The 20,382-nt window shown below is 56.1% G+C and overlaps 1 protein-coding gene across 3 annotated transcripts in view; it reads right to left on the bottom strand.

Annotated features, from left to right (window-relative positions):
• The window catches only part of LRP1 (LDL receptor related protein 1), a 177,916-nt gene that overhangs the window by 107,714 nt on the left and 49,820 nt on the right, over window positions 1–20,382 (bottom strand). For all 3 annotated transcript variants that reach the window (XM_074934762.1, XM_074934763.1, XM_074934764.1), the window contains 4 exons: window positions 13,506–13,643; window positions 5,093–5,212; window positions 3,900–4,028; window positions 3,092–3,355 (listed from right to left, as the gene is read on the bottom strand). In XM_074934762.1, the coding sequence (XP_074790863.1) occupies window positions 3,092–3,355; window positions 3,900–4,028; window positions 5,093–5,212; window positions 13,506–13,643 (651 nt within the window). The remainder of the gene's footprint in view (window positions 1–3,091; window positions 3,356–3,899; window positions 4,029–5,092; window positions 5,213–13,505; window positions 13,644–20,382) is intronic.

Below are 20,382 nucleotides of genomic sequence, written 5' to 3'. Positions count from 1 at the left end.
CATGTTTTACACCAATTTAGTGCTTTTTGCAAACACACAGAGTATTACAAGCAAGAAATCCACCACACCATGGTGGGTAACAGTAATTCATAAGTGGAGAAACTGAGGCATGGAAAGGGGAAATGGCACGCCCACGCAGCAAGGCAATGGCAAAGCCAGGAACGGAACCCAGGAGTCCTGTGCCCTGTGCTAATCCCATCCCCCAAAGGGGCATCAAGGGAAAAAATAAATGCATCTCCCTAAGATAGATGGTTCTTAGGCCCCATGACCATAGTAGCTAAGCACATCACAGTCTTTAATGCATTTATTCTGACAACACCCCTATGAGGCAGGCTGGTGCTATCTGAGAGATGGGGAAACTGAGGCACAGAGCAGCTCGATGACTTACCCATGGTCTCACAGCAATGTTATGGCAGAGCCAGAAATTAAACCCAGGGCTCCTAAACCCTAACCGCTGGCCCATCCTTCCTGCAGCATGAACGGCTCACCGGGTTGCTCTGCAGAGCATTCAGCACTCGCCATGGGCCTTCCTCTAAACCCCGAGTCCGCAATGAAATCAGTTTGCTCCCAGCCACGCCCCTGACAGTGCATTTTTACAAAAGCAGAAAGAAATCCAGGATTTCAGGAGAAGCTTCAGATTTCGCAACTGATTCAGTGGGATCTAGTCTGTAATCCAGAGTCAAATCAGCAACATGAAGTCAGCATCCCGTCAACCTCCAGGCCCGTGGTTCAAATAGATCACCAGCTGGGACTCAAAGAGCTTTTCCAAGCCAAGTGGGAGCTGAGTGTCTCTCAGTTCAGCCCCTGGTACACAGACCCCAAGCGCAAGTCACAGACAAACCCCAGCCCATTTGGTGTCGGGAAGTTGGTAGCTACATGCATCTGGCCTGGCTGTACAGTGCGACCCCACCTTTGCCTGGCGACCCGCTGTGTAAGGTAGAGATCCCCCCACCCATTTCTATAGCATCTGAGCACGTCAGTCTCTCCTGTATTCATCCTCACACACCTCTGGTAGGCAGGGCAGTGCTGTTATCTCCTTCGTACATGTGGGGAAACTGAGGCACAGAGCGTGACCCGCCCAGGGTTACGCAGGGATGTCATGGCAGAGCCAGGAATTGAATCCTGATCTCTGGATAATGCCTAACCACTGAAAAATCCTTCCTCTCCTGGGCCCTTTTTCCTCAGAGGTGCCCAAAAAACCCCACTAAACCATCTTCCCCACACGCAAAAAAAGAGCAAGGACTGGTCTCCTCCCGCCTCATTTCAGACTGTCGCCTGCAAGACCAGAGGGCGAGGCCTGAACCTAACACACACCCACCCCCCACCATGCAGTGCTGCAACTAGAACCAGAGTTTTCTGAATGCACCTGCCTTTGCTCCAGAGTCCAAAGGTCAGGGGCGGATGGAAAGATCTTTCTCCTCCTCACACACCCATTTTGCAGTGAGGGCTCAGGATTTTATCCCACTCCCCCAGGTTCCTCGCTACGCTGTCGTGCCCTCGCAGGACCCTCCACATGAGGCCGAGGAGAAGGTCCAAACCCCTGGGGTTTTACTGGGGTGCGAAGATCAGTCCCCGGGAGTAAAAGCATCGTTTATAACGCAAGGTGTGGCTCATCAGAGCAGCCCGAAGCTGGAAACGGGGCCCAGGCTTCCACTCTCAACAGACCAGACAAAGGAAGGGGATGATGCCCACGTCGCAGATGGGGAAGAGAGGCCCAGGTGGGGCCGCGGTATTTTCAAAGGAGCGAGATCCCCAAATCCCTCTGCGAGTCACGTAACGCCAAACGCCACCAGGTGACTCACGCCAGGGAACAGAGATGGCAATGGCACCCCGCCCTCCTGAGTCACAGTCCAGGGCCTCCTCCCACGCCGGCTTCTCGCTGCTGCAGCTCTCCCGGGCTTCGAAGGAGGAGGAGGATAGAGAGTTTCACCCCCTCCCCTTCCCACGTCAGGGACAGACAGACAAACTCCCTGCAGTTCCTCGCCCAGCAGCGTGCTGATCCCAAGTCCACGGACACTGTCCCTTCGATGGGCATGAACTGGACTCAGTTGCTGCGATCAGGGCACCACAAGGGGGGAGCAGAGAGGGGCAAAGCCCCCTCCCCCTGTGCTCCCGGCACATTCGGTAACACTGTCCTCTGGCTGAGTGTTAAACCCCCCACACCCTCAGTGTCTACCCCGATCTCCACCCTCCAAGCCCCTTGATCCTGCTCCGCACCCCGAAGGCCCTGAACACCACCTCCTGCCCCCTGCCCCCGCGGCCTCCATACCAGCCCCACATCCTAGTCACACCCCAGTTTTGCTATTGATAAAACAAGCACCGGCCGTTCCGCCGAACAGCTGATCCCAGCGGTCGGTACCTTTGTTAAACTGCAGCCTCCCCCCTGCTTGAGACCCCCAGCGGTGCCCCCGGCAACCGCTCTCATTACAGCTCGGGAGACGCAAACAGAATTGAACCCACCATCTGCGTCTGGCTGGCTGTGACTCAGCCTCCCCCCACGGAGCTGCTTCAACTTGGGGGATTTTTTTTTGGTTTTAAATCACTACCTACAGCCAGAGCCTATTTCGGCAACAGAAGCACGGGGCTCAAATACAAAAACAACAAGCAGCCACGGGTCTACCCCCTTCCCCCCCGCCCACCACCGCGCAAGGAGCTGATCGATCCCGGGCCGCAGCGTTTGACCTGCGCTTGCAGCTCATTGGAAATTGTAAACAGGAGGCAGGAAGGGATCAAAGCGAGAGGAGGAGGAAGCCGCAGGCCCTTGGGAAAAAGCTGTTTTAAATCAACCAAACATTTTTCAACCCAAAAAAAAGAAAAAAAGGTTATGACTGGCTTTAACGCAAGACAGTCAGGCCTTTCTGAGGATCCCCAGGAGAGTTAGACCCCCGGCGCCCACTGGATTCCTAAGGATCTTGTGCACCTAATTGCTCAAAGAGCCGGTCACTACCCCAGGCCAGACCCCCCAGGTCCCCCCTTTCTGGGGTGGGAGGGGAGGGGTGCATTTAAAGAGGCATAGATGCTGCAGAAGGAAGGCGGGAAGAGCGGAGAGGGGCGAGGCAGGAGGGGCGAAAGCGCCAATGCAGTCACTCACGGTGCAGGCTGAGGGAGATGTTGATGGAGCGCTCCTCCACAAAGCCCTTCAGGTTGGGGATCTTGGCGCACTTTAGGATGGTCTGGGAGGCGCTGTCGCCCACATGGACCCAGCACACCGTGTCCTCGATGTAGTTGAAGTCCATGGCGGTGGTCTGCTTGGTGCTGGTGGGGGTGATGTTGGGCACAGGGCCGCCGCTCAGGTAGGTAGCCAGGATGTTCTGGGAGTTGGCGATGAGCAGCACTGGGGGCCGGTCCACAGGCTCTGGAAGGGGAAGGGGAGAACAGCCAGGGAGGGTTAAGCAGGCAGCTGGATTCCTGCTCAATCTACGCCCCAGGCCTCAGCAGGGAACCCACAGCCTGACCCATGCAAGAGGGAATACGAGAGGACTGGATTTCCAATGCAGGGGACAGAGGAGCCCCCACAGCAGGTCCAGGGGCAGGAGACCGAGCTGTAACATGGGAGTGACGATTCCTGACATCAACCGCAAAACATGCGTGCTCAAAATGGCCTGGTTGCTTTGCACATACAGCAGGCCTACATGCAAGCACCTCGCACACGTGGTGTGGCTGCCGGGTAACTCTGCATGTACACACACGCCTGGGTCACGTGCAAACAGGTCAAGAGCGCCACGCATGCTCTGGGGCAGCTAGGTGGCTTTGCACGCACACGCACACCTAGATCAGGTGCAAACACAGCAGGAGTGCCACGCACACTCCGGGGCAGCCAGGTGGCTTTGCATGCACCCCCAGGTCCCGAGAGCTGGAGGCAGCCGGAAGCCACACCATGCTGCTAAAACACCACCTACCATTCTTAGCTTTGCAGGATCGGTTATCGGGCTGCAGGAGATAGCCCTCGACACAGCTGCACGTGTAGGAGCCCTCCGTGTTCGTGCACGTCTGACTGCAGGTCCCGTAGATGGTGCACTCATCGAAGTCTGCAGGGGAGGGCAAGAGAACAAGGCTGGGTCCCGCAACTGCATCAGCTCCCCGGAGCCAGGGAAAGGACAGAGCCCCCCAGTGCTCACGGTGGAGCAGCAGAGAACGGGACATGCGGGAGGAACACACACCCCGCACCGTCGGAGTCTAATCGTAGGGTTTGAAGGCCAGAAGGGACCAGCGCGATCCTCTCGTCTGTCCCCCTCTGGCCTGGGTTACGCAGAATCTCACCCCGCGAATCCTGCAGCCACCCCAGAACTTCCAGCTGAGCCAGAGCAGAACTTTAACACAGACATCCAGCCCTGCCTCGGAGGAGAATCCACCCCAGCCCTGGCAAAGCGATGCTGTTAAAAATCTGCCCCTTTCTCTCCGGTCTGAATTTCTCTAGCCTCAGCTTCCACCCACTGGCTCTTACTCTGCTCTGCTCTCAAAAATCTCTCCCCACGCAGGGACTCAGAGCCCGCGATCACGTCACTTCTCAGCCTTCTCCTGAGTAAACTAAAGGGAACAAGATTCTTTTGTCTCTCGCGACTAGGCCGGCTTCCCAGAGCGCGAGTCCTTCTCAGAGCTCTTTTCTGCACCCTCTCCCATTTTGCAGCCCCCTTTTTGAAGTGGGGACCCCAGACCTGGCCACGGCCCCCAGTGAGGGTCTCACTCATGCCGTACGCAAAAGGAACGCCCCCTCCTGCTCGACTGATCTCCTCTTCCTGACTCATCCAAGGATGCTGCTCACCCTAATGGGGGAAGCCTGCTCAGTGCTCCAATGGGGGGGCCCCAGGGAGGGGGGGAAATCAAGTTTAATCCATTGTGCTGGTCTGTCTTGGGCTATTCCACAACCCCGACACGTCACTGTGACGCTCAGGATGGGATTTTCAAAGCTGCGGTTTTCTAATGAGCGCTAAGTGTCCAAATCCCTTTGGAAGCCACTCCGCTCCCTACCCCCGCCCCAGGCTGGCTGGCCACACGTGGCCTTTGGGCAAGGCGTGGCCCACTGAGCTGACGGTGTGCCCCCGCAGTCCTGTCCCCGCATTCGCAGGCTGCATCATCCCCATCCACCACCAACCTTTGCAGCTCTTCCTGTCCTCGGCCAGCTGGAAGGAGCTGTTGCAGTAGCAGGTGGGTCCGACGAGCGTCGGGATGCAGTGGTGCTGGCACCCCAGGGCCGAGCAGTTGGCCAGAAACTCTAAAGAAAGGAGTCAGTGGGGAAGAACGTCAGTTCTGGGGTCAGTGGGCACTTCAGACATCTGGGCAGGTGATGGGAACAGCGAAGGTTCCTGCTGTCATTCCCAGACTCCCGCAGGCACCCCAACCCCACAGCCCTGGCAGCATCCCCACTAGCTTGAGTAACAGGAGGGAAGGATGGGCTTATAGCCAAGGCACCGCGCTGGGACACCTGGGGTCAATTTCCAGATCTACCACTGACGTCTTGTGACACTTTGCGCAGGCCACTGCCCCACGCGGCCCTCGGCTCCCCACCTGCAAAAAGGGGAGAAGGACCCTGTTACGGGGACAGCTACCCTGCAATCCCAGCTCAGGCAGGCACCTGTGGGCCAGCTTTTACCTAGCCCGCCCTGCTAATACCAGCTAGGAACGTGAGCATATATCCCGGGTTCCCGGGGCGATGGGGGGGGGGGGAAAGCATGGCCCCACCACCGTGGTTTCAGCGCTATCTGTAGCCACACTAGGTAGATGGGCCAAGATACACCAATCCGTCTTGCAACGACACCCTGAGCAGTGCAGGCATACCCTGCAAGCTCAAATATTTTGCATGTAAAGATTTTCTGGGAGCTGGGGTATAAAAAGGATAAGTTTGATCGAAACCAATGATTTCTAGGCAGGGTAGCTCCCAGCTGGACTTTTAAAGACAACGGGCCCAATTCACCTTCACCCTGCACCGTGCAAACCAATGTTTGTTTGACGTTTCCACCAATGCAAACCAAGAGCAGAACGCTATCAGAAGAGCTGTGGTTTACCCCTCTTTTGCACCGGTTAGACTGTAAGATCATCGGCGCAAGAGCTGTATTTTTGTTCTGTGCTGGGCGCTGTACCAACACAACGGGCCCTGATCCCCGATCGCGGCTCAGGGAATACAGAAGTCCAGGGCAAGGGAGAATCTGTCCCGAGGTCATCAGAACACCGCAAGACCGGGGACCGGCCGGCAGACAGGTACAAACGTGGTCACCCCAGCCCGCGAAGGGAAGCGGCGAGGGAAAGGGCTGCACGAGCCGCTTTCAAACAGTGACGGAATTTGATTCTGAAACATGAGACACATTGTCTCTAACCTCAGCTGCATGGCTCAGCATTTCCTATTTAAAGGATCAGCCACAAGAGGCAAGGAGCAGGAAACCTAGCTCCTGCCCCGCACACCCAGCGCGCGCCAGCGTCCCTCCTCAACCACATCCGTTTCTCCAGCAGAGCCGTGCTGGGCAACTCGCTCAGCCCCACAGGGCTCCGGGAAACCCGCGGGCAAAGACAGAAGCAGAGCACGACAGGGGGTGCGTTGAAGACAGGTGGCCTCGAGAAACCAGAGGCACTTGAGAGGCATCTGCAGTGGTGGGGAGGAAACAAATCCAGATCCTAGCCCTGGTTCGGGCTCTTGCTGCCTGGCCCGCAGTGAAACTGAAGCCCCATCGTGCGCGTTCTCTGCATGCTCCCCGAGACCACGTTAAACAAGGACCTCCTGTAGGGACTGCTGAGGGGGGAGCAGGACGCACCCTGCCCACCCAACACCGGGAATTAAGAAGCTAAAGGGAGCAAGTATCCTCTGTTCTTAGCTGCCCCTGTCCTTGTACACCTCGACTGCCAACCCCGCAGAACCCGGCACGGAAATGGGGCATGCTGGATGCTCCGGGCAATACCTGCAACAGGCGGATTCGCCACGTGGGAGGGGTTTTCATTGTTCTCAGTGGGGGAGAGGATGCGGGAATTCCCTACTGTTCTCCATTGTTCTCAATGGAGGGAGGGGAGCAGATGGGGGAATTCCCCCACTGTTCTCCAGCAGGGAAATATTCCATTGTTCTCAGTGGGGGGATTCCCCCACTGTTCTCCAGAAGGGGGATACTCCATTGTTCCCAATGGGGACAGCGGATGGGGGGATTCCCATTGGGTGCTAAGCTCTTTTGACACCCTGCCCCCGTCCTGGAGCAGAGAAAGAGCAGAGCAGGGTGTGGGTCTGGACTGCAGCACGCAGTCCAATCAGGCAGCGGTCTGGACCATCGCAGCAAGGCACCGGGAAGCTCTGGGGTGACCGTCACTGTGCCATCTCCTCCCCAGACCTACCTACCCCCAACGAGCTCAGCAGAGAACCAGGCCCTAGTCGGACTCACCAGCAAATGCAGAGAAAACATGTCCCTGCCCATCTATTAAGAGCCCCCCGGGCAGGAGCTGGATGCTTAAATCTCTGTGCTCCTGGGAGGGGTCCGCCCCAAGCATGTCCAGCACCTCCCCTGCGCCCAAGGCCCAGTCCACGCACAGGAGGCTCCCGTGCTGCAGGGCCTTGAAGGCTGCCTGGCTCACGGCTCCAAACAGATTAATTTCTATCCATGGCTGAAATAAATGTTAATCGAGTGTCCATCTGCCCCACGCTCCCCAATGCTCAGAGGAAGGCTGGGGCTGATGAGAAACTTCGCCCGGAGCACTCATCTCGCTGCGCCAGTAACTGACGGCTTCCTGGACTTAGCAAGGTCACGTAATGATGGGTCCCGTTACCCTACCGAAAGGGGTAATTATACAGACATCCACGCAATGCACTGGGGAGACCTCGGCTCAATTCCCCCCCCCGCTTTGTCTGTGCCTCGGACCCCCACTGGTAACGTGAGGATAACGGATCTGCCCCTGGGTCCCCAGGGGGTCGTGAAGATAGACTGCGTAGAGCGTTGAGGTCCGCTGATGAAAAGCAGTAGATAGGAGCGAGGTGGTTTTGTTACACACACATACAGAGTGAGATTCTCTCATAAAAAGGGGACAATACGGGCCAGAATTCAGGCTCTACATTAGCGAAATTTGCATATATCAGTCCACATTCTAGTCACGTGACGCAAACTGTCCACCTGTTTATAGGGAACCATATCTGAGCATCTGGACCTTTAATGAATTTGTCTTCACACGTCTCTCTGAGGTAGGGCCATACTACTGCCCGCACTTTGAGCTGAGGCAAAGAGAAATTAAATGCCTTTCCCAGGAAGCCTATTGCAAAGCAGGGAATCGAACCGTCAGCCCCCAAGTAACACCCTAACCACTGGACCATGCTCCGGCTCACTAGCATGGGAGTGCATTGCACTGGTGCAAACGGCAATCCCTTGGGAACAAGCTGTGCTTTCCAACCTGCATGCAACCCGGAAAGCTGCTCCACAAAAGCAAAGCAAGAACAAAATGGACAGGCGTCCCGGGCAAACCCAGCTACTCAAACACAGCAATGATAAGATAGGCTTCCGTGACCCAATTAACACACAAAGGGCTGGGATGGAGGCTTTGTGGCCAAAGGGACACTCATTGTGGGAAGCAGAAGAGCACTTCAGCCCACAAAGGTCTCTTTGTTTGAGGGTTTTTTCCCCTCTCCTGCCTAACGCCCCCATGGCTTGGAAGCACAAAGCAGGATGAACTCGGGTCTGTATCAAATCTGTGTGCAAAACAATCGAAACGTGAACCTTGCCAAGCTGAGAAAATCTGGCCATTTTTCTCCGTGTTCCCCCTTTCACAGCCCTCTCTCAGAGTCTTCATGATCAAATGCATCCCACAGCTTGGACCAGCTGGCTCAAGGAGTCTAGGAATGGGACATGGGCCCTTTCCCCTATAGAGGGCGCTGGATCCAATCCGGCCGCAGGACGGGGGACTGACTGGCTCAGGGGGGCAGGGAATGGGACATGGGGGCTCTCCCCTCTGTGGGGTGCCAGCTCCGATCTGACCCCAGGGCAGGGGACTGGATGGCTCAGGGTGGTGGGGAATGGGGCCTTTCCCCTGTAGGGGGTGCTGGCTCCAATCCAGCCCCAGGGTGGGGGGCTGGTTGGCTCGGGGTGGGAGAGGGGGGAAGGGAGGGAAGGAGTCACCACTTTTAATCCAGTGCAGGTTATTAGTAACTGGCAGCCGTTAGCCCGAGCTCCACGGGGGAGGGTTTGAGACGCCATCTCTGACCACAGCTCATTAAACACCCACTTACCAGCACCCCTCTCTGCAGAGCAACCCCGAGACCCAACTCCCCCCTGCCTGCCCCCGGGGGGCTGGGACAGGGGCTCGCGTCACACCCGGGACAGTTAATCTGCAAGTACATTCAGGGCTGGGGAAGAGTGGGGGGTGAGGGGAACAGGACATAAACGGACGGCAGCAGCATACCACCCACATCCTATAGCCCCTCTCCCCCCAAAACTCTGCACCCCCAGAAACCAGCACTGCAGAGCCCGGAGGACATGGTGTATGGTAAAACAAACTGCCTGTGATTCTGAAAAGCCCCCCCAGCACCAAAACCACATTAAAGTCAGATAGGAAATGTCACCACCTCTGGCACCAGGTCCCTGCAGCCTCTGACCAGAGTCACCCACGCAGATCCAGGGGGGCACAACACTTTACCATCCAAATCTGTTCTGCTTTGTTTACGGGAGGTTCAGAGGTCGAGTCCAGCTCAGGAGGGGGGCTTTCGGGAAACCACACCAACTAACCAGGGAGCAACGACCGGTTCCCATAGGATGCCTCCTGCCACCCTGGCCAGAAGCAGGACTGGAATCAGGACGCTTAGCTGCACTGGAGTGGTCTGTAAACACTTCCGGCTGTGTGACTCTCACCCCGACATTCGGGGAACGAAAATCTAATGCAAGCTCAGAACTGGAGCATGGGCGGGGGTGTCAATTGCAAATTCCCACACTAGCCCAAGGACCCTGTTACAGCCAGAACTAAACATGTGGATTTAAACCAATTTAGCTAATCCAGTTCACATGTCTGTGCAGACTCTCGGATTCTGGTTTACGGGCTGGTTTACACCCTATTACACCAGCGTTTCACTGTCTCCCATCAACTGATCTTTGGGCTTAAATTGCTACAATCAGTGCAGGGTTGGGTTTTTTTAAACCAGCATGACTCTCTTTTGCTCAGAGTTTAACCCAGGCTTAATTCGGTTTCACTTAGAACTTTTACCAGTGCAATGACGCCAGCTCGGGGGATGATTTTATCTATCCCACCCCTAGTCTGGCCACAGTTATAACAGGCTAATGGTACTTTATACTGAAATAGCTTATTTCCCCTTTATCCCGCTATAACAGCGGCCAGCCTAGGGGTGTGTCACCCCTCTACCTAGACCCGGATAGTTCTAGCAGACCTACATTCTAGAGCGGACAAGGCCGCAGAGCAGCGTGGATGCAATCCATTTCTGATCCATCTACCACAATACAAGGGCCAGCAAAGGAAAGCCACACCAGCACCGTTTACCCTCCTTGGCACAGCAGATGCCTAACGTTCACATTTTGCATTTGCACGGGGAGGTCACGGCCCAGGCTACGGTCCTCAGGCCAGCTGGCTGTCTAACACACAGTGGGAGGAGCGCCCTTTCCCCTAGCAAAAACGGTACAGATTTGCTCACAATCCCGCTCTAAATCCCCCGTGTTATGTGTATGCAAGTTTAATAAGCCAGGTGGGCCAGCTGACTCATTCACATGGTTTATCAGCTTTGCAGGGTGTTTGGCAGGCCTGCATGTTCATTTCAGAGTCTCCTCTCAGCTCATGTGCCACACGCACCAAAGAAAACCCCAGCAATATTAGGGTTTTCATTTTTTTTTTTTTTAAGGGTGCTGTTCTGGTGGAAACAGTCCTGTTTACAATTCCAGCCCTTGGGGATTTTTAAAAGAACAGTCAAGGTTTGCAGCTGTCCCTTCTCTGCTACCAGGAATAATTGCCTATTCGAAGGTTGCAACTGGGATCTCTGCTTCTTTACTAGCCAATATTTCTTCCCTTCCTCCGCGGAGTGTGCCCCTCCTTGATCTGTTATCGTAGGATTGCTTGTGCACTGGGAACTGCCTGCAGGCTGGTGAGCCAGCATAAGGTTAGAGAAGAGTGTGTAGGGCTGCTAGTGATTTTCCCAAAGTGACTATGGGGTTTAGGAGCATGTAGGAATCATGCATCTAAATCTCCTAGACAAAAGCCGTGGCCCCTTAGCATGTCGTCTCAGGCCCAGGGGAAGGAGAATTATCAGGGTAGAGATCAGGGCAGCCGTTTGAGGCAGTGAGGTGTGCTGGTTAAGCCCTAGGAAACTTGAGTCCTAGCCCCAGCTCTGTCACTGATCAGCCGTGTGATCTTAGGCAAGCCCCATCGCCTCAGTTTCCCCATTCATCCAAGGAAGAGCGATTCTCTCCACTGTGGGGAATTACTAGGTGCAATTTCATCTCTTGCATGGAGCAGGCCAGACTCCAGTGGCAGAGAGGCCCAATGGTTAGTGAGCTAGTCTGGAGACAAGGCCTCAGCTCTGCCACAAGCTCCCTGTGGGACCGCAGGTTATGTCACTTCGCCCCATATGCCTCAGTTTCCTCATCTGTCAAATGGGGGGTAACAATCCTGCCCTGCCTCAGGGCTTGGCGAGGATAAACAAGCTAGAGAGGGTGGGGGGCTTGGGAGCCACAGAAGTGCCTAAGAGATGCAGACTAGCTGACTGCAGTGGGTCCCACCAGCCTGACGAGATCCACAGGGCCACCACTGAGAATCGGAGAGGAAAACCTGGCTTTTCTGTACCCAAACATCTCAAAAGCCACCCAGCATCCTCATCCGAGAGCTGCCGCAAGTGCCGAGCGCTCCCAACGCCTGCTCGGCTCTGTGCCCGGCTGCAGTAGGTGTAACCCAACATCAGATAGAATTAAACCTCCCCAACTCACGGATCCAGCCGCTGATTAACCCTCCCTCCCGCCCCAGACTTGTTGAGACACTGTACGGGTCTCTCAGCTGCCTGTGGGGGGGGTGGTTCTATAAAATTAATCTACATAAATAGCTCGGAGGACACATTTGGGCCAGGGATCCGGTGCAGGGAGCCAGGAGGAGATGCTTATGCAAAGGGGAATGTTTCCGGGTGCCTGAATAGGCGGTTTACAAAGGCAAGGGGACACAGAGGAGAGAGCTGGGACGCCAGAGCCCAGGGCTCTATTCCCACCTCTGCCACTGACCTGCTGGGAGACTTTTCACAAGTCACCTCCCTGCTCTGTGCCTCGGTTTCCCCCTCTGGAGACCAGGAATAATGATCTTGAGCTCCCTGGGAAAGCACTAGATAAGAGATAGGCACCCTCTGTATAAGCAGCAGGGACTCCGTACTTGTATCTTCGGTACTTATCTGACACATCTGAGCACCTCCCAATGTCTAACGTATTCAGCCTCCCACACCTCTCGGGGGGGGGCAGGACAGGGCTGTCATCCCCACGGTCCTGAGGGGCAGAAACTGAGTGACTTGGCCAAGAACGCGCAAGGAGTCAGTGCCAGAGGCAGAGATTGAACCCTGGTCTCCCAAGGGCCAGGCTAGGGCCCCGACCCTCCTTCCCCGTCAGGTATGGCACGGTCGCTGTGGGAACAGCCCCCGAACAGCTCACGCTCCAAGCCCAGAGAGCTGGGACACCTGGTACAATCTGATCCGCTCGGTAGAGGGCGTAGCTTGGGGCGAGCTGCTGGCAGGGCCAGCATTGCTGCTCACCCCCGAGGTGTGGAGGGTTCATTAGCAAAGGGCATGCGGGGCAGGGGGTAGGCCACTGAACAGGAGGCTCAGGCCACCTGGGCAAGTCATTGCTCCGCTCTGTGCCTCAGTTTCCCCTCCCTGCCTCTTGCCTGCTCAGGCGGCAAGCTCTCCAGGAGAAGGGGTAAGTGCAGCACCTGGCACAATGAGGCTCTGCTCCCCATTGGGGTGCCTAGGCAGCGCCATCCTGCACCCCAGACAAGGCAGGCGCCTCTGCTCTGCACTGTGCCTGATTTAGGGCCTTTTAGACGAATTTCTTTGCCCTTTCCGCAGCTCATCCAGCTCAGAGCCAGATTACTGACAGCACGGCCCGTGGAACTGTGGGCTCAGGGGTCACGACCAGCAGGCCTCAATCCCTGTGCTCCCAGCCCTGCCCGCTAAGACCCCCGGCTAGGGAGGAAATCAGTGTCTGAACTAAACCAGAACCCAAACTCCCTGCCTCCTTCTGCTCAGCAGAGAGTGCAGCTATGCAACAGCCTGCCGGGGCAGGAGCAATCACCATTTCTCCTGCAGAAGGGAACCTTCAAGGTCTTCTAACCCACAGCCCCCAGGACACTTTGACGGGGGGGGGGGGGGGTGCACTGAAGTACCTCCACCAGTGCACTGCTCTCGTGCGAACACGCCGCGGTGAATCGCGGTTCCTACCGGGGCCACGTCCTGCTAACAGCCCGTGTGGCCGCATGCACTACGGAGGAATTTTTCCTACCCCCCTCCCACCCGATGGCGGGAGTCTCTCAGCCCAGAGCGAGGTGCGGGCTGCCCCGGGGACCAGTCGGCGCTCCCCTACCCCGGCAGTGCGACCCCTCGTCCGAGCCGTCGAAGCAGTCCTGAAGGCCGTTGCACAGCTTGCTCATGGGTATGCACAGCTCCGTGCCCAGGCAGTTATGCTCATTGGGTTGGCACCGCGACACCTTGCTCTGCGGACCTGGAAGAGAGCAGAACACCAGAGAGATTGAGCCGAGAGGGGAAGGGAATCGCTCGACACAGCAACACCTGGCAGCTGCAGCAAGGACCAGAGGCTGCGGCTGGGCCTGGCCCACGCAAGCAATGAGAACCCAGCCCCTGGCAGCTCCCCGATCAGGATCCCTCCTTTCCTCCCAGCGCCCTGCCACTCCCACCAGTGCAAAAGGATCCACTCGCACTTCATACCCGCTGGGCTCTGATGCAAACACCCGCAGGCGACACAAAGCCACACGCAACTGGAGCCGAGGGAGAACCGTGCCATTTGCAAGACAGACCTGGGGGATGTCTACACTGCAGGTTTACTGCGTATTCTTACCGCCCCCACCCCCATCATCCCCACACCAAACCCTCCCATGTGCGCAGAACCCATGTTCACATGCATGGCTGGGGCGTGGGGCAAGGACACCAAACCGCACTCGTTTCCAATGAGACTTCAGTGCTACTGTCACTTGGCTGCTTTTGAAAATCGGACTCCCATGAGCATGTCTATACTGCACAAACCCCGGGCTCCAACTCTGGCTTGAGCCCAAAGCCCCCTTCCATCTACACACAACTCTATCTGGCGAACAGTGAATCCCCTTGGCCCAGGCTCTAGGACTGGGCAAGGCGGAGGGGCCAAGCCTCTTGTTTTGCAGTGTGGACGCAGCTTGGGCCCAGGTCCCCCAGACTCATGTCCCAAGAGTCTACCAATGCTATCCCACAATCCCACAGGCCAGCGCTCCTGGGGGGAGCCATAGCTAGGGTCTCCCATCCAAAGCACTGCCCCCACTCCACCCAGCTTCACTCCCGAGATCCAACAAATACAGCACACCAGGCAGCCAGGCTCAAACTCCCAGGGGACGGGGCGCAGGTAATGCAGCCACACAGGGTGGGTCCCGCCTGGACTCCTCCGTGCAGGGACACGCTGAGAGGGGCCAGATTTGCAAGGATCCAGTATCCCATGCAGAGCAAAGGGAGAGACCAAATTAACAGCAGCGGAGGGAGCCAGTGCCCTGGCTGCAGCTTTGGCCCCCAGCGGGTGGCTCCGTCTCCCTACCCGCGCGGGCATCTGTGTAGATATTTCACCCCGGTAAGGAAACGGAACCCACTGTTCACACAGCACTTTTACTGACCAGCTCGTCAGACACAGCAAACGTCACCCCCGAGAGCGACCCCTCCGAGATCCCTCCTTCCTGCGCCACCCTCCCTGGGCCAGCGTCTCCCAGTCTCCCCCATCCGACAGGGCGCGTCAGCCGGCTCCTTCCTACAGCCCGGGACACACGTCTCGAAGCTGCCAGGCTGCCCGGGGCAGACCAGAACGGACACATCCACAGTGTTCCTGACGTGCCCACTTCCCCCGAGAATGGGGCCTGGACAGGAAAGGAGGCCTGCCGCATGGGAAAGGGAACCCAAGGGACAGAGGAAGCGCCCAGCGACGGGTGCCTTGTGGGGTTCCCTGGCTGGGGCAGCCATTCCAGGGCGTAGCATGGGCTGTGATTAGCTCTGCGTCCTAACTTAGGGGCTGCCCCCCAACACAGTATCCAACCCCGACACGGCCCCTCGGAGAGACGGGGACAGATCATTATTCCCATGAGGAACAGAGAGAGACTTGCCCAACATCACCCCAGGAGAGCAAAGAATTGAAGGCAGGTCTCCAGTTCCCCTAACCAGCTGTGCTGTGCCCTCTCTCTCCTCCCGCAACAGCCCAGTCAGACGGTGCCATTTTGACCGCCATTTTGCAGAGCAGCGTAAATGCAACAGGATGCTTTACAACCACAGAGGCAGTCCCTGTCCCGCGCGGGCAGCAGTCTAACCCAGCCGGAGCGGTATGTGGGAGGACAGCTCAAGCACAGAATAGGGACGGCCGTCGATGCAGGAAGTCATGGAGATGTGTCGCAGAACGTAGAAGAGAGCCAGTTCCAAGCTTAGAGACCCACAGGGAAGAAGGTGCAACGTAGCAGGGAGGGGAAAGGGGACGTGACATCCCTGTGGAGTGGGACATGCAGGAACTGGAGTTTTCCTGCGTTGACGCACGATTTCTCCTTCAGCTGCAGACGCACTCGCTCACTGAGGGTGCATCCGAAAGTCGTTCGCTTGAGCTGATGGGCTAGCGACTTCGGTCAGGGCAAGGCCTCTGCCAGCCCCAGTCCCTGGGGGAAAAGGGTTTGTCCAGGCCAGGGCTCCGGGGCAACTGCTCCCTTTCACAAGGTTCATTCCATGCACCAGCGAATGGTGCAGGGAACTGGGAAGAAGGGGCGTTGATTCGATTTTCATTTTGTTTGGCTGAGAGGAGAAGAGCCTCGGGGTGGAACTGGCACGAGGAGAGGCGGGGGTAGGAGACGCACAGACAGGCACTCCTCTTCTCACAGGGCCGGCCTGCCTCCTGTATTTTTCCTAACCCTGAACGAGACCTATTCAGCATAGTTCCTAGACAGAGGTCTTCACGCATCTCCCTGCCCTCCAGCCTCACTCGCACAGGCTCGAAACAGCCAATCATCACTTGGCAACTCAAAAGGGAAGTTCAGACCCAGTGTGCCAAGCTCCCGGCTAACAGCAAAACCTACAAGCCATCAGAAAAGCTCAGGCCGTGAAACACGGAGCCCCGTTTCTCTGCCTCATGCGACAGAGGCAGGAAAACATTTCAATGCCACGAGGAAACCAGGCCAACGGATCCAGACAGGAACATGCAGCCCCAACAACTCTTTGCACGAATCCCCCGGCTTCTAAGGGGGCAACATTTATTCCTCTTTGTTTGTTTCGGTTGCAGTGACTTTAAAAGGCCACCCATTAGGAAGGATTCTGTTTATACGGCCCCTGCGGTTTCTATTTGGCCTAGTGAGTTAGAACAGGGAGGGACTGGGAGCTAGGACCCCTAGTTCTACTCCTGGCTCTGAAAGGGGAGAGGGATCTAGTGATTAGAGCAAGGAACGGGCACCCAGGGCTCCTGGGTTCTGTTCCAAACTCTGCCACCACTTGTCTTTGCATCTCCCTCTCTTTTCCCTTCTGGAGGAGAACGCTGTTTGATTTATAACCAGGCAACTCTGTAGTTTAAGAGCCTTCTTAACAGCTCCTGCACAATAGAGCTCTCTGTAGAGACAGAAGCTATCTAAATAAAACCCCTCTCCTAGGCTCAGAATAATTGCAAATTAAGGGTTAATTAGCCGTGTTTCCAAACAGGTCAAGGGAAGGCACCCATAGGAAGCACGCAGTCGATCAGTCAAAACGGATCTCCCTGCCCATTATCCCTGTGGAAAGAGCAGATCAACTACTTATCACAAACGGGGCAGGATTAATTTACAAGCCACTTTATTTCCTTTCAACTGCATTTGCTCGTTAATAAATGAGCCAATTTATTACATGTGACAAGCCTGTGGTACACCCCAAAGGGCTGACTTAGACATGAATTTTTAACCTCAGAAAACCACTTGAAAAGAAGCAATTCTTCCCCCCACAAATGCAGCCTGTAACTGATCTGGCACCAGCCCAAAGACACATAAAAATGGGGAAAAGCTACAAGTGAAGAGATAAGAGGGCACGAAGCGAGGACTGGAGACTTCACCAGCTACGTGGCTTGAGCGTCAGAGACGGAAAGGAACATTCAAATAAAACCCACTTGGGAGACTTACCCGAGTGCTGAGAAGACTGCACTTTCCCAGGTTACAGCCACAACCCCGATTCTTATTATTTAGCATTGGGATTGCGCCCCCAGGCCTGGGTCAAGGCACCATTGTGCTAGGCACTGTACAAACACAACAAAAATAGACAGCCCGTGCACCCAGGAGCTCACAGCCTAAGGCCTGGCCTGCACACTGGTATCATACTGGTGTACGTATGAAGGCGACAGGGGTGCATTTTCAACCAGAAGAGCCACCCCGTACAACCCCTAACGGAGATGCACTCAGACTGGTCTAGCTCACCTTCCCTCCCGACAATTAGTGATACCAATATAAACACTTTTACACTGGTATGGCTGTGTCCACATTGGGCCAGGTCACCTCGGACCGATCGGGGACGTGGGGAGGAAATGCTTCTGCCCTCCAGAACCCTACTGCCGTTTTCAGGGAGAGCTGCAGCCGCACGGCAGCCACCGTCCGTGAAGGTCGCTGGTTAGAGTCCAGGGGGAAGCTGATCTTCGCTTTGGGACAGTGCACTGAGCTGGGACTCCGCAGACCTGGGTTCGAGCCGTGGCTCTGCTGCGTGGTCCTGGGGAAGTCACTTCCCCGCTGTGTGCCTCCGTTTCCTTTCCCCTCTCTTCATCCGTCTGGCCTAGTTAGACTGTGAGCTCTTCCGGGTAGGGATGGCCTCTCATGAGGAGTCTGTGCAGCCTTTACAACAGGGGGGACCCTGATCTCAGAGGGGGCCTCCAGAGGCTACATAATACACAATAACGTGGAGGGAGGGGGAGGTTCTGCTTCCAGGCCCAAGCAGCAGTAGGGGGGGGAGGGGAGGAGGGAGATTCGGAACCGCGGGCAAGTTTGTCAAAGGGGAGCAATCTCGGGAAAATCCACTCCAGGATCTCGCATACGCTTCCAGTTAATTTTCACAAAACCTACCCTGCCTCTTGCCTCTTTGAGCTGCCAGGAGCATGCTGCAAAGCCGCGAGGACGGTCTGGGGATGCTGCTCACAGAGGAGAGCTCCGGCCCAGGATTCTTGCCCGCTAGGAACAATTCAGCCCCCGCCATATACAGGGTGCAGCCTCAGGCCAATCCAAAGCAGACAGACACCATGACTCTGTCCCTACATAGCACCTACCGCTCAAAAAGGCCTCGACAAACAGCAAGGAAAAGGCTCCACATCCAGGGATACCTCGGAGATCGGTAACATTCCTATAGCAGCTGGGGGAAAGGAGCCCCGTCCCCGGCTACACAGTGAGCTGGGATTAGAACCCAGGCGTCCGGAATCTCCATTCCCCACTCCCTGCCCCTGGCCACACCCACTAGACAAGCGGGTCAGTTTCCTCGACTGGTACACACTGGCATAGATCCGCCACGTCCCGGGGTGCTGCCCATTTTATACCCTCTGAAGACCTGGCCCCATCTCCTCCCCAAACATCTCCAAACCAGCGGCCGAGGACTTTCATTGTGACGCGCCCGGGACGCCTGGGGGCAAGGGAGCACACTTAGCATCAGAATGCTGGAGATGCAAGTGAGCAGAGAGCCCATTAACCGACATTTTCCAGCAGCCCCAGGCCAAGCTCTTCCATTTTTGGGTGCTTGCCTCAAGAGGCCTTCAAGGTGGCTGAATTTCAGAGGGCACTTTTTGAAAACCAGCCCCTCTGACAGATTCACATTGATCATTCACTGCCCCGCAGCGCGCGGGCAGAGACAAACGCATCTCTCCCGACAGGAACTGTCACCATGCAGACACCAGGGCCCCAGACGGCTGCAGAACAGATAAAAGCAGGCCGCTCCGCATGCACCAGACCCATTTGACTGAAGTGTCGGCAGCTAAGTGGGCTGTGGCATCAACAGGGCAAACCTTCTACCCAGGCTGCAGTGCCTCCGGCTGGCTGGGAGTCCCTCAGGGAGGGTTTATTACCATTGCATCTCAGTAAACACATTCCTTTTTGTTATCTGCATTAACAACGCTCTTATCAGTAGCTCTCAAAGCACTTTACAGAGGAGGCTGGTAGTCTTATTCTCAGAGCTGGGGAAACTGAGGCACGGGGAAGTGACTTGATGGTGCAGGGGATGGAAAGAGGGCCAGGAATCGAACCCAGCTCCCGCGGATCCAGGCCAATGTTCTATCCACTAAGCCACACCGCCCCTGCAGCAAGCCTTGGGTAAAATGTTCAAAAGCATCCAAAAGTGACATAGGCAACTTCAGTCCCATTGAACTCCAGGGGACTTAGGATCTTTTGAAAATCTGACCCCTCCCCTACACAGAATAGTTGCCCCAGTTTAATTTAAGCCAATTAAACCAGTACAATCTCCCATGTACACACTCCATGGGGACCACTCCCACGCTTAGAGTTAAGCTCCCTTTGCAGGATGGCAGCTGGGGAATACTTAACGGAGAGCTGGGGAATCTGTTAACAGACAACATTTCATCAGCCCTTGATGCCCCAGGAGTCTGATTCTGCAATGCAAATGGGGCTGCCCCCTTGCAGGCCTATGTCCCTCCCCAAGGCTGCATGCAGCAGCAGCCCTTGCAAGCCCAGGTTTTAAAACAAATCACACTCTCCTTGCCAGCAAGATAAGGAGGATGTGAGTCAGCTGAAGCCCCCGGTGCCAGACTGGCGTGAGAAAAGCCCCTCTGACAATCCCAGAAGATAGGGGCTTCTCAGCCCCTTGCACGTGTTGACAGCTTAGCCGCCACTCATGCTTCCTCAGCAGATGTAAAGCAAGCAGGAATCCCTATTAATATCCCTGGGTGCACGCAAGCGAGGCTGGACCAGGGGCAGGATGTCAAGAGGCTGCCGGGCAAAAGCCACGGCCGTTTTACATGCAAGGCGGCTAACAAGTGCAAACGGACAACAGTGCTCCCAGCTTAGCAAAGCCAGGCCAGGCCCTCAGCTGGGGTAAAACCAGCCAGTGAAGCCACTTGGGGTTTGCCCCAGTTTACTTAGGTACATGGTGCGCGTGCAGGCACACACACACTCACACGCGCACACCACAGATGCTCTCTCTCACGAAGTGTTTGTAAAACACCGACCACCACAGGACCAGCTGGGGCCCACCCAGGGATGTCTTCTCTGCACTGGTAGCTCAGGGTATAACCG

This window comes from Natator depressus, chromosome 20, assembly GCF_965152275.1.
Source record: "Natator depressus isolate rNatDep1 chromosome 20, rNatDep2.hap1, whole genome shotgun sequence".
In the NCBI taxonomy this organism is placed as follows: domain Eukaryota; kingdom Metazoa; phylum Chordata; order Testudines; family Cheloniidae; genus Natator; species Natator depressus.
This window is presented reverse-complemented; position numbering and strand designations above follow the sequence as displayed.